At 36.1% G+C, this 17,242-nt stretch overlaps 1 protein-coding gene across 1 annotated transcript in view; it reads right to left on the reverse strand.

The window, feature by feature from the left end:
• LOC106058768 (uncharacterized) overlaps window positions 1-11,617 on the reverse strand; it is a 32,286-nt gene extending 20,669 nt beyond the window's left edge. The window contains exon 1 of the mRNA XM_013216265.2: window positions 11,230-11,617. Within this exon, the coding sequence (XP_013071719.2) occupies window positions 11,230-11,296 (67 nt within the window). The 5' untranslated portion in view covers window positions 11,297-11,617. The remainder of the gene's footprint in view (window positions 1-11,229) is intronic.
• Between the last annotated feature and the right edge of the window lie 5,625 nt (window positions 11,618-17,242).

Here is a 17,242-nt window from a genome sequence, read left to right on the forward strand (position 1 = left end):
TAACGGAAATAATGCTTGAATGGGGCTTCTTCCTGGACTCCGCTCCCTAGCTGTCCTTTGCACCTGGCAACTCCATGATATGACTTGCCGTTTGTGGGCCGGTTGATATGGTAATGCCCGGGCCGATTTTGATACCCAGTCCGCCCCTGCCCCTCCCCATTTCCTGTTTCATTCTTATGATATACAACATGATGTAATCTCTAAGAACTACAACCCATTGTTTTCTCAGGGAAAAAATATATGGTCTATGCCAAGGGCAGTAGTTACTTCTGAGTTCAACCCAAAAAAATTTTAAAAATTGGTCCAGTTTCTTTTGAAGTATTTATTAGTTAGTTGTTTTTTTTTTTTTTGTTTATTTTTTTTTAATAAGATCGTAAATTTATATTCACCTGAAAGATAAATTTGAAAATAAAATCTTACACACGCACACACACACACACGCTCTCACACATTTGCTGACGTCACGTACACTAGTACTAAATGTGAATGATTTATCGCAACGCTAAGTATACATTTAGTGCGGACCTACTATTCAGGACATAGCACGCTGGGTTCAAATAGAATTCAGTTTGCGCCGTCTAAACGATGACGTATATATTTCAAACTTTATGACGCCTTTTGAATTATTCCCGGGCTTTCCTATTTAAAGAATTACATAGGTGTATCAAAATGTGGTAAATCTGTTCCCGATTAAAATGTGAACGATTCGTTGTTTAAATTCTTGATATTAACTGTTTCAATATATTTTTGTTTGCAGGTATAACGTGTATTAATTTATTAATTTAGTATCATTTATTAACTACATTTACATTTAGACAAATGATAATAATAGCAATGTTTTCGATTCCGTAGAGTAAGGATGAGTGCAGTATTCCACATGACTACGCAAACCCATTTGTGACCTGCATATTCTTTCGTACCTCGTGCAGACAAAGCCGTTGTCCACCGGCGGTCTATTTAAGTTTTCTTTCCATCTTCTGCGTCTGTCTTCAATAAGGTCTTTCCTTTGGGTCTCATATGTGTGTCTCGCATCCTTTGTGAGAGCTCTCAATTCTATGTCCCCACGCTACTGGCGGAACCGGACGCGAAGAACAAATTCTATGGTGACTTGAGGCGAGTCTTGGGAAAGTTGAACATCATGGACAAACGTCTTTACTGTAAGAAGTCTCCAACATCCTTTGTCCGTTTATTCTGTCTCCCAGCTAACCTGCGTTATGATTATAATCTACGGTAATATGTTTTTAGCGGCCCCCGAAAGGGGAAAAGTCGCTATTAGTTTTGTGTGGAATGTCTGTCCGTCCGTCCCGTTTAGCGTTTAACGAGATGTTAGCTAGAAAAGATATTGAAAAACCAACATCATAATATTTGAGACCATTCAAAGTTCTGATGCAACGGCTACTTTTTAATTTTCTGAAAGAGAAAAATCTAATTTTTTAAAACCACTTATGCAAGCAGTTTTTTTTTCATTAAAAATACACCACTTTTACAACTATTCACTATTAATAGTAACAAGCACGTGAGGCTCCATGGTAGGAGAGAAGACTATTTACCATTATTTTAACACATATATGCAAACGATGCTAGATTTTTTGTTTAAAAAATATTTTTTTGCATTTGTATTGCTAAGTTAAGTAAGTTCTGTTATACTTACTACTATATTTACACAAAAATAAATTTACTTTTTTTTAAAGAGAAAAAAATCTATTTAGTATGCATATAAGTTGGACATAATTTAAAATAACAATTAATAAGTAGTTTTTCATATTATCACGTGAACGGCAGTGCTGCATCGTAGCTATAGAACACTGAACATAAGGAAATATTTTTTTTTCTTGAGGAATAAGAGGTTGGCCCTTTACAAAACAATTACAGCAATTATACATGCATTATAAGACATTAGTTAGGCCAGGTTCACATCTAACTTTACATTCACTTTCACTTATCCTTTGGTCTGTGGACCACTGCGTCACCACACAAGATCCGTCAACCTTCTTTCTCCATTCATCTCTGTCATTTGTCTTTGACAGAATTTCATTCTGATATTCTTTCTGAAAATATTGAAACCTGCCTTTTTACCTGCCTGGGTGGACCACTTCGGGGGCCGATTTTGAGTGTGTCTCCACACAAACTGTCTTTGTAACCTTGTTAATCTAACATTTTTCATCTCTAATTAACTTTCTTTACATGTTTCCTATTCCTATTCTATGTAGAATATAACATCTTCGAGAAGGCAAGGTGCAGATAAACTTTCTGTTTACACATCTCTTGAGACGCGTACACCGCCTGACACACGCATTGTGGGATTGCACAGAGTTAACTAGGCATTACTGAATCATGGAATAAGTCTTGGTGTTGAGTCATTTAATTGTTTACAGACTCTTGGAATGAGGCGTGATACAGATGGTGTGACACGTGATCTATAAATAGTATGGGATTGTTTTTTTTTTTTCTCTTATTCCTTGACAGATGCATATACAATAGCTAGGGAGAGTCAATAACAGTCTAACATATAGTGCGTTTAGTCATTTAACTACCTTCATAATACCGTTCTTTAATGTAACATCATTCTTTAATGTAACATCGTTCTTCTTTAATGTAACAACATTATTTTTTAATGTAACATTTTGTTTCTCTTAAATGTTACATCATTCTTTTTTAATGTAACATTTTTTTTTCTTTAATGTTACAACTTTTTCTATAATGTAACACCATTCTTCTTCTTTGATGTAACATAATTGTTCAAGATTGCCATGTTTCCTAAGGTTACAAGGGGGACATATCCTCCTTTTCGAAGTCGTGTCCCCCGTCTGATAGGCCTAACGTGTGAAAATGCTCGCGTCTAATAGGCCCCTATGACAATTTTTGCTATTAGGGCCTACTTTACATCCATCCATCGAATTAAATGTTTTCATATCTTTCAATGCACTCGGTCATACACAGCAGGAAGAGGATACAATCTTTGTATTAACAGGTGATGGAAAACAAAACTGTTACTCAGAGATCCTCCAGATCCGTAGGCTATATTTTCTTCTGCATTCCCCTTTGCCCTTTCAGACCTTGTGGTCTATAGGGCAGATGATGTAAAGGTAATCTGTCTCTGTGTGTCATGTGGCCAGCACAAGTTTTGTCCCCACTGTTGTCCTCCTTTGTCAGGTGTTATCCTCACTTTTGTCCTCCTTTGTCAGGTTTTGTCCTCACTTTTGTCCTCCTTTGTCAGGTTTTGTCCTCACTTTTGTCCTCCTTTGTCAGGTGTTATCCTCACTTTTGTCCTCCTTTGTCAGGTGTTATCCTCACTTTTGTCCTCCTTTGTCAGGTTTTGTCCTCACTTTTGTCCTCCTTTGTCAAATGTTATCCTCACTTTTGTCCTCCTTTGTCAGGTTTTGTCCTCACTTTTGTCCTCCTTTGTCAGGTTTTGTTGTCATTTTGTAACCTTTCAAGCATACACCTTAGAGCTAAATTTACAATCAGGACCTGCTTTGCCTACAGGCAACGCAAGCTATATCTTAGGGCCCCCAAGAAATATTTAGCACTGACATATAATTTGGATTTATAAAAGGTCCCATATATCAAATAGCTTATGGCCTATTCAAATATTATAACGGCACTGTGTACAATGAATTATAACTTCGCCAAGTCACAATAAGGCATATTTTATACATGTACTCTTATTTCCTGAATAAAAACGTTTGCGCGTCTTCGGGGTCACCAAACAGATCAGGGTCATGAAATAACGATGGGGTCACCAGATAATTTTTTTTTAAAATGTCCACTTTATAAATTCAGCAATTTAGGTCTAAGTACTGCCTTATGGGAGATAAAAGTAATCGGATGTCAGGATAGTGGGCCAACTACAGAATGACTCAGGTGTTGGTTTTAGTAACATTACTAGAGCTAGAAGCCTAGATCTAATCAGAAGGCTTATTCTTGCTAAAAAAACAACAACATTTGATCGAATTTTTATACAATCAAGTTGCGCTTACCCCCTCCAATCCCCTAACCCACCAAAATGCTGAATCAAAATAGTCTATAAACAATCAGAAGAGATCGGAGGCGTAGCAAGGGGGGGCGCAAGGGGTGCATACCGCATTGAACACCTCTGGCAGAGAGGCGACAAAAGGTTTTTGTTTTCTTTAATTAGGTTCTGGAAAATATATTTTTAGTTAACATTGTCAATCTTTTTTTTTATTCTTAATCTGTCATTTAAACTATAGGCATGCTATTTTTTAACTGAGAGACTTGGAGAGATTTTATAAATGTTATTTTATGTCATTGCTTTCTGTGTGCATCAATGGGAATAAAAAAATATACTCGGTTTTCAGTCATAACATATAATATTATTTACAAAGCTGATACCAGGGCCGTTGCGAGGGTTCTGGCCTTCGTGTAAAATAAAAAAACGGCCGAACCCATTTTTTTTAGAAAATCAAGACTGAGCTGGACTCTGTACCTAAAGCGCTCTTTGATTTAAATACATTCTTATAGACCATTCCTTTTTCCTTTCATATTCACATCGTAGTCGTATCCCCATGCCCTCTAAGATGTTTTATGCTCAATTTTAAATTTGCATTTTTTTTTTATGCAATGTAAAAGAAAAGAAACTTGGTCTTAATTATAGCACAAATTTTAGGTTTCATTAATATTTATCAACACTATGAATATAATCCAAATTTAGGTAATGAAAAAATATATATAGGTCTATGGTCCATGGTCCATATTTAGTCTAATAATGAAGAGGCAGCCCTGGTCAATAGTATTATGCGAAGGACATTCTTGGTAGGCCTACATATTGCGCTCGGACGTCTGTAATGGGCTTGATCTTTTTAAAAATATTCTTCGTGTCGCGAATGTTTTTTTTCACACAAAAGTCGTCACCATAAAGAAGTGATATAGACCGAAAAAATTCGACCATCCTGAGACCAAAAAAACCCCAGAAGAATCACACTAGCGGAGACGTTTTAAAATGTTTTCTTCAAAACGTTTTGACCCATACTGTTGCATACGCAAAGAGCGGTCGTTGGTTTTTCGCTCCAAACAGCTAGTACAGCTGAACCAATATAGGCGTTTTATATTTTTAATAAATAAACTTTAAATAACTTTAAAAAAAAACTCTTATGTAAACATAAACTCAGTAGAACTGCTATTTCAATATTCACAGATTTAACTTGAGATAAAGATCTAATATTAATGAAATAAACTAATATTTAAACGAAATCTAGCTCAGGACAAAACGTCTTTACTCTTTCATGGCTCAAGATCGTCTGCCGTTTCACTTATTTCATCATCCTCAATGCATAACCACCAATCAATTGCTTAACCTCTTCTTACCGTCCCCTAGGAAACACACAAACACACTTTATAACACCCCTTTTCGTCAGGAAGTTGCCCTCTCACCATAAGAAGTACTCGCCCCCCCCCCCTTGGAACCCAAAGTTTTAGAAAGGCTGCATTAAAATACAGATGATCAGTAATGTAAAACAGAATAATAGTAATAATAATCCAATACAGAATACTTGCACATTAAAAAAAACACTAACAAAATTAAATAGGCCTACTGTTAATTATAATAATCTATTAAGTAATCTTATATGAAATGAAATATGAAATATGAAATTCGGCATTATGTACATTGACACCCGATCTCTATAACTGACTCCTAAAATACGTCTTAGCCATCTTTGTTGAGCTACATTTAGTCTTTTCAATTTCGGCTGATGACTATTCACTGCACAGACACAAACACTCTTTTGTTCCCCTGGCAATCAAATCATTAAATAAGAACAATCTGGTATAAACTTTGTCACATGTAAATTATGAGTGAGTCTGGTGTGAATGTACACTTTGGTTTCTTATAGTTATAATGTTTTTTGTTTGGTGTAATGCACAAATTGTAAGACAAATTTCCTTACGGATAATAAAGATTATTATTATTATTTTTATTATTGGAGCCCAACCACTGGTAGAAATATGTAACCTTTCTTGGCTACGCTCTTGGAATTAGGTGACTGTAGTTTGCTTTAAATTTTTATATCGAAAAGGGAAGTTTTATCGTCAAAACCATCTGTTGAGGGTTTTAACTTAAACTGGAGTTTTTTTTACAAATTCCAAACCCCCTTAGCTACGCTCATAGAATTTGGTAACTGTAGTTTGCTTTAGAATAATATTGAAGAGAGAGGTTTTTCAACCTCAAAACTCTCTGAAGGGGGATTTTAAACTTAAAAACCATCAGGAAGGATTTTAAACTTTAAAAAAAAACAACCTCCGGAGGAGGTTTTTTTAAAACTCAAAACCCCTCTTAGCTTGGCTACGCTCATAGAATTTTGAGTGTGTAATTTCCTTTTTTTATATTAAAGACGTATTTTTTAGCTTCAAATCCCGTTTAAGGGGGGTTTAAACTCAAAACCCCCATAGGCTACGCTCATAGCATTTTGAGTGTGTAATTTGCATTTTTATAATGACGAGGTGGTTTTTAGCTGCAAACCCTCTGGAGGGGGCTTTAAACACAAAACCTCTCTTGGCTACGCTCATTGAATAGGGTGACTGATGTATGGATAGTCTTATATTGAAGGGTTAGGGGTTAGGGTTAGGGGTTAGGGTTAGTTAATGCTTTTGGATTTGGGAACTGGGATTTAACAGAAAAACCCCATGGTAAGGGGTTTTAAACTCGAAACCCCCTTGATTGCGCTGGGGCAAGTGATGGAATAGTATTAAAATCTCTCTCAATAAAATCAAAGCAAAAAATTAGTCACTAAATTCATTTCGGGGGGGGGGGGGGGGGAGGGGAGGGGGTTGAACCCCGAACCCCCCCCCCCTCCTGTCTACGCCTATGCGTGGTTGTATTCCCTGGTGTGGCTGTAACCTCGTAGTCCCTGACTGGTAGCAATAATCTTTTAAGACTTTTTCTTCCTATTTTTTTTTTTTGGAAAACAACATTTTGAGTAATAATTATATTTTGTTTTTTTAAGGAGCGGTCATTACTATTGATATTAATGTTAAACAGAGTTCAACTGGTGAATGGTATCTGATAAGAGAAAGCTACAAGAGACACTTACGGTGCGTTTACAATCTTCAGTGTGCTCAACTCATTCAATTATCTTTCAAAACAAAAAAAAAAATAATGCGTAACACGTAGAACAGGGATTCTCAAAACAATTCTTCCTATCCTCGAGTTAAGTAAGTTCAGAAACTTCTATAAATCAAATAAGAACATAAAACTAAAATGTTATTTAACCTTGGTTAGGTCAATAATAGATTATGCATCCTCTGTTTGCGACCCTCAACTCAAGAAAACATTAAGAAACTGGAACAGACACACAATAGAGCAGTGAGAGTAATAACAAACGAATATTCACATTTGAGTACACTAACACCTTTAGTAAAATCACTAAATTTAGAAAGCCTTCAGGATAGAAGATTTAAAAGTAAAGTAGCAAAGTAAAGTAGCAATTATACATAAAACACTGAACCATAATCTTCAAATACAGAAACAAAATTTAATAAAATACTCAGAAAGAGTGAGACACAAAGAAAAAGGCACATTCCTTGTCCCATATGCTAGGACTAATTGGTAAAAATGCTCCTTCTTACCTAGTGCTATTAGAGCATGGAATGGGTTGCCTGAACCAGCCAGGAAAACCAATGAATTGACAGAATTTATGTCATCGGTTAACATGCAAGACCAAATGCATGACGCGTTGGTAGTAATCATCATCTTTTTTTTAAAGTAACGTCTGTATTTTATAAGATAATATAAGAAGTAATCAGTTTTCGAGTATTAGTCTATTAGTTGTTTATTAACTCTGCCCTTAATCACATTCATGACATAATTTTAACTAAAAACAAGTAATATATATATATATTACTTGGTGGGAAGCGTGGTCGAGAGGCCAAGTGCGCTTGAACTTGGCTTGGCTTGGCTACCCAGAAGGGGGCTCGAGGTTCGACAGAGCGCCTAAAGGCAGCACGGAAAATCAACTCCTAGATACCCCCTCACCCATCACCGGTCTCACAAATGAGATTGGACCAAAGCGCTCTGAGCATACTATAAACATGAAAGTAGCGCTATATAAAAGCTATAATAATAATATATATATATAATATATAATATAATTTTCTACTCCTGTTCAAACAATATAGTACAGTAGACTCAAGGCTCAAGCCTCCTTAAGGGGACTAATTTAACTTATACTACCAGATCTATCAAGTACTACTTCTTTCCTTTATTTGATACCAAACACAATAATTAATAACTAATAGTTACTTTACTAATTGGTTATTTTTTTTAAATTGATTCTCGCTCTGTCAGGTACAAGAAATACTTGTGCAAAATTTCAACTTGATCGGATCATTTTGGGTGTGGGAGAAATAACGTCTGCAAACTTTCTACTTTCTACCAGACAGTCAGACAGAATGAGTTCATATACGCTTTGTATCAAGATTAAAAGACAGTTAATGTTTTCACACAAACTAAGAGGCGGCCCCTGATGTCCACCCATGCATGTAAAAAGGCGTTTTTTTTAACCCAAAAAAAAAGGCTTGCATAGTATTATTAAAAACAAAACAGTTCTCTTTCAGAAGAAATAAATGGTAGCCTTTGAACCTAAATTTTGAGCGCTGCACAATATGAAATCGAATTTTCAATAGCCTATCTAGTTTTCAAGATCTAAATGTGACGGACGGACAAACCTCAAAGAAACTATTAGCGGCTTTTCCCCGTTAATGTTTTTGTTTATAATTACCCGAATGTATGATCGACTTTTGCTTAAAAATTAAATAATTTTTTTGTCTTTAAATTATTCACATTTTTCCCTTGGAAATGTCTTTAAATAGCAAGAGAGATACCTGAAAGAATGTCACCTGACATTTGACAAGGGAGGGGGGGGGGGGAAGTTCGCGGCAAGAGACTGATGGCAGTGACACTTGGACCTTGTAAGTCTGCGCAATGGTAGCAGAACTACTATTTAAAGTCTACTTCTTTTTTATAATAGCTGTTGTTTTTTTTTTGTTTGTTTGTTTTTATTTGTGCATGTGTGTGTCGCTGTTGCTTTGTGTGTATGTGTGTGCCTGCGCGTTTGTTTGTGTTTTACGTTGCAATTTTTATACAAGGAGAAAATGTGCGTACGTGTTTTGAATGCAAAAAATTCCGTTTTTAAACATAATAATTTGGAGAATTTGGAGTAGCAGAATAGCGAGGTGTACTCAGCTGAGAAACTGAATACCAGTGAGTTGGCATGAGTAACTAATATAATACTTCTTGAAGAGTATACAGACTGAAAAATTTCTTCATTGGTTAACAACTATATAGAATAATACAACAGACATTCATATAGGACCAAAGTAACAACACAGGACTTTAAGCAACAATGGCTTCATCGGCTACAAAATAGAATAATACAACGGACATTCATATAGGACCAAAGTAAAAACACAGGACTTTAAGCAACAATGGCTTTATCTGCTACAAAATAGAATAATACAACGGACATTCATATAGGACCAAAGTAAAAACACTGGACTTTAAGCAACAATGGCTTTATCTGCTACAAAATAGAATAATACAACGGACATTCATATAGGACCAAAGTAAAAACACAGGACTTTACGCAACAATGGCTTTATCTGCTACAAAATAGAATAATACAACGGACATTCATATAGGAGCAAAGTAAAAACACAGGACTTTAAGCAACAATGGCTTTATCTGTTACAAAATAGAATAATACAACGGACATTCATATAGGACCAAAGTAAAAACACAGGACTTTAAGCAACAATGGCTTTATCTGCTACAAAATAGAATAATACAACGGACATTCATATAGGGCCAAAGTAAAAACACAGAACTTTAAGCAACAATGGCTTCGTCGGCTACAAACATACGAAAATAACCAACAAAATAAGCTATCTGTCCGATGTTGTTGATGATATTTTTTTATTAATTGTGCTGGCTTAGAAAGGCAGCGTTATATTTTTTGCATACAATTTTTTTTTTAATTTAAGGAATACATCTTCACGCTCAAAAAGATCGTGAATAATATAAAACAAATTTTAACGATTCCATCGCAACTGGTAACTATTCTATAACGACTTGTAGCCTAAATGACACTAAAGGACAATGTCCAGAAAAGGATGTTGTCGTGAGTGTATTTCAAAAGATATAGTGGTAAGACCAGTACTGGATTTAAAAAGGTATAGTGGTAAGACCAGTACTGGATTTAAAAAGGTATAGTGGTAAGATCAGTACTGGATTAAAAAGGTATAGTGGTAAGACCAGTACTGGATTTAAAAAGGTATAGTGGTAAGACCTATGCTGGATATACCTGAAGGCAGCATAAGCAATAGCTTAGGGTCCCCGACTGCCTGGGGGCCCCAAAAATAGTTGCAGGGATATTTTAAATCCTTTTCAAGAAAGAGAAAAGAAAACATCGCGTTACAAGGGACCTTTAGGGCGTTATCAAGTCTAAAATCCGGCCCTGGCTAGGACGCAAGGCTGTGATGTAGATCAAGAAAGAGAATCTCACGTGTAGGCGAGGAGCAACTTTATGACATTACCATGTTGCTTTGTTCAGATACTTTGTTTCTGGCCTTGTTAACTTACATAAATATGCCACTAATGGGCATCTATGATCTATAGGCAAGTACCAGAGTCTTAAAAAGCCAGTCACTTTATTTTTTTAAAATACCCACTATGCTATATGTCTTATCATCCAATCATTTTTTGATCATTTTTATTAGCATTTTTTAAAACCCATTTTTGCCTAATCAATATGTTTAGAATATTTGTATTTCTAATATCGGCCTCTACTTGAATATAGGCCTATTTACATATTTTCGTTACTAAAGTAATTTAGCGGAATCGTGATAAGAAGAAAATATATTTGTAAAATTTTAGGAAATCTATTTTTGGCTTCTTTTTCTCTAGCCTTGACGTAGAAACAGATAATTTTAAATGAATGTATTGCATTGTAAACGGCTTGGAGCTAAATTTTTTAATCATATAAAAACAAATATAAAATATTTTTTTATAACCTAAATTTTGTTTTATGGAGTAATTGATAAGAAAATAAACATTAGCCAACAAAAGGGAAGATATCGAATTATTTTCACCTTAGTGTTATTTAAGAATTCGTGTCTGAGGTTCCTGTAGGTCAATATGTCCATATTATTGTTTACAAGTAGTTTTAAATAAAATTTTAAAAATAATGATGACTACTACTTATTTGATCTACTTACTTGATGCGCAAACATAAAAAGCAACAATTATGAAACTCTTGAGAATACAATTTTCGTACGGCGACATCGTGGACAATTTCTCTGAAAATTTGAACGTTCACCTTTTTTTTACGACATAAATTTCAAGCCCTGATTTTTGCTAAGAGTTTTTTGTTCTATTCTTTGTCTCTAGTCATATCCTTCAATTAGAATGTAGCTAAAATAATTTTTATCTCTGCAATTTTTCTGGCCTTGTTAAATCTATGTGCCTGTGAAACTAAAACAAACAGATGGGTCTACGGAAATCAGTTTGAAACAAGAGCCGCTCATTTAATTAGAACTGTGCCTGCGCTGTGACTCCACCAATGACAGCACAGCTGCGGGTTGAACAGACGACCTGCACTTATCGCCGTGGCACGTGATAAGCGGCTGTCGTCCAGTAGTTTAACAACGCTGAGACTGAGTTGGCTACCTTTCTTGTCGTTATCAATCAGCATTCTATTTTAAAATCGGAGATAGAATCAGGGTAGACAACAAAAGACATTTAAGTTTTCCACCCACTGGAGTTGTCGTCCTGAAAACCCCTTAGTTCAAAATCACAGTGTTTATGGAGATTCGAACTCGCGACCCTCCGGTTAGAAAGTCATGCGCTTTATCCCCCCGGCTACCTGGCCTCGACAAAAAGAACACATTATAATTATTAGAATTTTAGGTCCTAAATATCGATAGATACCCAAATTTATCATTTCAAATGTGCTGTATAAGAAACTGATATAAGCGGATTATCGTAATGCCAATAATGAGATAACAGCAACAACCCTGCTATGTTGTAGGTCTATCTATTACTGACAGCCATAATTATGTTTCCTAGCTGGAATCTCCGCAGGGGCGTAACTAGGGATTTGGGGGCCCGGGGGGATTGACCTCTTTGGGGGCCCCTTACATTTTGACATTCGACATATGACATGGGATAATGTACGCAAAAATATATACGCCCCAAATCCAATTGGTTCAGTATATCAGTAAACTTAACAAAAATTAATCAAGACTCTTTTAATGAATAATACCTTTATTTATTAGTTAAATAATGCACAAGTGACAAATCTAAATTGATATCGCTTCACGTAGTGCATTCTGTGCAGCAAAGACATCTATAATATCAACTACATCGATACTTTCTAGTATTTGTGACTTCACTGACATTAAAGCCATGATAAGCCTTTCTTGTGTCATTGTGCTACTGAGATAGCTTTTGATGAACTTGAGCTTTGAGAATGATCTCTCACATGACGTAATGGAAGTGGCCTGAGTTAGCAGTATTCGGAGGAGGTTGCAAAGTTTGAGAACGTAATTACCATATGAAGCCTGTTTCCTCAATATGTCTATTGGTGGTTGTATTACTGGTTTGTTGATGAAAAGAGCTCGTGCATCAATGACATCATTGAAAAAGCGATTTGCCATTTATTTCATCATACAAACAGGAAAAGTAGTACAGTTTGTCATAAGCGGGTCTTCATCTAACAGGTGTCTTGGTTCAAGAAGAAACCCAAGGATATCCATTTTCTTTCCAACCTCTGAAATCTGCTCTTCATCTCCATATGAAATCTGTCCAGCACTTCTGTCGCAACACGTTTGAATTGCAGTTCTATTGACAGTCCTACATTATAACTCAACTTCACATCAAGTCTTTTCTTTCTTCTGGTTGTTTTGATTACAGGGAATCCATAGTATTCACTACCTTCTTTTGCTTTTTCGATGGATTGTTTTTTTGTCAGTTTCTCATCATTTTGCAGAAAGCATGAAAGGGTACTAATTTCTTTAGCAGCTTCCCGTATATGCAGTCCAGACTTTTGTAGTTTCTTCTGAACTATATTAATTGGGCGCAAGAGCTTTGACCAGAATTCAAGATAGGCAAAAAATTCGTAATTTTCCACTGCATGAAGAAGATTCTGTGCTAATATTATATGGTATTACGTCATTGTTGGTTGTTTATGTTTTGTGCGCAAGAAAAAGGATTCAGAAAATACAAAAGTGGGAAAGATCCATATCTCGTTATGCTCGAGTATAGAAATACTCCGATAAGTGGACTGCCGTATTCACCATCACAACTGCTAACGAGTAGAAGACTAAGGGAATCATTCCAACTGATCCCAAACTATTTAAACGGAAAAACATACAGAAGAAATCAAAGCTTGTTGAATAAGAGTTTCGATGAAGACATCTCTGGGTACTATGATACCGATGGAGACAACGAACTGCAAACTGTTGGAACAAACGAAACAGACAGTTATAGACCAACGTCTAGAGAACTTGTTGTGCCAGTCAAGACAACCAGAAGTGGACGAATTGTTAAAGTTCCTAGTAGACAGGGCCGGCCTTAGGCCACTGCAGCCTATGCGGTGGCAGTGGGCCCGCGCTTTCATAGGCCCCGCGCTAATTCTAAGTGTACATTATTAAATTAAACCATTATAATGTCTATAAAATAACAGGGTTTTCGTGACCTCCTGATTTTCCAGGGCCTCCAGGAAATCTCATGAAAGGCAAAATATACGATAAAGTCCTGAACTTTTTTTTAATTTATTCAAATCTCCTGAAGAATAGACGAAATTGAAATTTTGGGGTGCCTATAAATAAAAATGTGGCATTGCGAGCTTTCATTTGATAAAAATTTATTGCAAAGACGAAAGTAGGCCTATTTTCTAATAAAAAAAAAATAATTTTGACATTATGCTCATCCCTACCCAGACTAGGCCCCGCGCGATCCGTTTCGCATAGGGCCCCGCAAATGCTAGGGCGGCCCTGCTAGTAGATATCACTTTTAAGAACTTTAAAAGGAAGGGTGTGATAATAACTTCAAAAGGAATGGTGTGCTAATATTATATGATATTACATCATTGTTTGTTGTTTATGTTTTGTGCGAAAGCAAAAGGATTAGATGGAAATAAAAATAGAGTTTCCATTGGATTGAGGAACGATGAATAGAGGGGTAATAACTCGAGTGTGAAGTTTAATTCTGAAATTATAGACGCCAAACCCGAATAATGGACTATTCTAGCATTATTAAGAATAACTTTTGGATCTGTTATACTCGATTCTGTAAATTTTGATTCCAGGTTAATTAGTGTAGCCATAAATTACTCGACATTTAGATCTATTATTTGTAAAGGTAACAAGATACCTGGAATTCGCTGTATATCATGCAGTTTTATTCGTGGCAACAAAGTTTAAAATGTAAAACTAACTTTAAAAAAAACTTTGATCTCTGTGGGAAAATTTTTTTTTTATTGTCAACAAAGTCAACGTACTGATCTAGGTTTAGTCTTTGTGATAAATTTAATCCATAAATGTTGAAAAAAAAAAGACACCAGTTGACCCTATTTGTCAATCAAATATATTAATTTATGTATTTACAATAAATTTCGGACACCCATTTGGGGCTAGGTGGGGGCCCGGGGGGATTTTAAAATTCTCCCCCCCCATCCCCTCCCCTTAGTTACGCCACTGAATCTCCGTCGCAGACGTTCCCTTGGGTTCTGTCATAATTCCATTTCTTAATCTTCTTTTTTTGGAATTTAAAAAAAAACGCCGCAAGTTTAAACACACACACACGCACACACGCGCACACGCGCGCACACACGCACATGCACATGCACACACGCGCGCGCGCACACACACACACACACACACACACACACACACACACACACACACACACACACACACACACACACACACACACACACACACACACACACACACACACACACACACACACACACACACACACACACACACACACACACACACACACACACACACACACACACACACACACACACACACACACAAAACAAACAAACAAAAAAGGACACCGGAACAAACCCAAAAAAAAAAAAAAATTTTCAAAGGATTTTAAAAAGTTGTTGTTTTTTTTTACAACTAAAACAAGAATATTTTACTTTCGTTAGACCAACATTAGTCTATAAGTTTTACATGTTTCCAAACCTCCCGCAGGACGAAGGGGGATGGCAGTGGTTAGGAAATGAGCCCGGAACCATCGAGACGACAGTCCAGCGCACTTAACGCATGACCAGACTGCCATTCTTATTATTACAAAGCTTAGATCAACTCATTCTGTCAGGTAAAAAGTTTGTACACGTTATTTCCCCTAGACCCATTCTAGAATCAAGTTGAAATTTTGCACAATTTTTTCTTTTACCTGACAACAAAAGAATCAATAAAAAAAATCAATTAGTTAATTAACTATTGGTAAATTAAGTATTTTGTTTGGTACCTCGAACAAGGGAAAGGAATTGTACTTGACTGAGGTGGTGGTATAAGCTGAATTAGTCTCCTTTATAGGCCGCCGCTTTAAAACTAAGTCTGAAACAAACAATAGATTACCATACAATCTTCTATCTTCATACACACTGTGACACTACACTACTGGTTAGAATGTCAGTTTGAGAAGGCTTGACCCATGACTCTCTTTTAAATAAATGCTTTTAAAAAACGATTATGGTAAAATTTACCCAGATATCCCTGCCTTTCTCCCCTTCCTCATTTTACCAACTGGTCTAAATAAGTGATAGGATCATAGCGTAGGCCTATTGAGAAAGCTAAAAGCATGAAATAGCGCTAAACAAAAAACAATTGGTACAAATAATTATATTAATCGCACAGATTAATTGCTGTCGGTCTAGGTCTACTACAAACTTAATTATATAAATGATCCAAACCAATTGATACAACTAAGCTTAGTATAAGCTTTGCTTTTTAAAAAAATGTATTTGTTTTATATGTTCTTGTTCGTCTCTCAATACACTTAGGGGTGGTGCCTATGCGTACAGCTCCTGACCAATCTTAGAAACCACAGACGTTCCTTCAAAAAAACACTTTGACGCCCTATACATATTGCTAAACACTATGCCAATTAGATTAATGTTAATTAATTGCATGTTAATTAGAGACTAAGTCAATGGTTTTCGTGGTTGATTCAATGAACACGTTCCATGCTCTCATGCATGGGGAAGTGGAGTAGACAATTTGGGATACGCTGTTACAGACACCAACTCCCACCACGACTATATTCAAGGATCAAATGCTGCAACTAAAGGTAAGGGGGAAAAAAACTTCTACTATCCTGAATTAAGAGTTCATTTTTTTAGATGTATTTAGTTGCATAAAAAAATATCACACTTACTGAGTTGAACGTTTACATCTCGAAGTATCATGGCGCGCGCGTGCGTGCGTGCGTGTGTTGCCAGAGTGAAAAGACATGTTTTTGTTGTGAGTTAGATTTTGTTCAGAATACTGCATTTACCTCATTTCATTTCAAGTTGAATTTGTTTCTATTGTACAAGAGTTTATCTTTAGTTTTATTCACAAAAACGTTATTCAAGGTTTTTCAAGCTTTATAAGTTAAGGAAGATTTACGAAAGAGGGGGGAGAGGAAGAGAGGGGAGGAGGAGAGAGAAGAAGAGGAAGAGAGAGAGAGACAGACAGACAGATAGAGGGATGAGGAAAGAAAAAAGGAAAGAGTGGGCTATTCCAATTAATCGTAACAGGCCTACAAGAATTCACGGGCTAAAAAGTATGTTAGATGCAGGGCCGGATTCACCTACAGACAACATAAAATACAGCTAAGGGTCCCCAAGAAATATTTAGCACTGACATATCTAAACTAGCTTCCAGTGCCTTTTTCAAGTATATAGCATATACGGCTCTAGTAAGATGGGAGCGTCAAAATGCGGGGCCTTTTATTGAAAGTAGAAAAATAAATCAATAAATAAAGGGGGGGGGGGGAGGTTCCGTCAAAACAAATCAATATAAAGCCTGGGTACAATTAAATCAACGGGCGTAGCCGGTGTGTAATAATAGTATTTCAATATATGTATTACTTATGAACGTCTACTCTACAAGTCTTGGGTAATTTTGAAAGACGAGAGCATTAAATTTGTGTTAATGCTAAATTTAGCCGAAGTTTTTATGTCATGAAAAAATTATAAAGCCTTCATCTCTCATAATAGTGTAT

Source organism: Biomphalaria glabrata, chromosome 10 (genome assembly GCF_947242115.1).
Source record: "Biomphalaria glabrata chromosome 10, xgBioGlab47.1, whole genome shotgun sequence".
Classification (NCBI taxonomy): domain Eukaryota; kingdom Metazoa; phylum Mollusca; class Gastropoda; family Planorbidae; genus Biomphalaria; species Biomphalaria glabrata.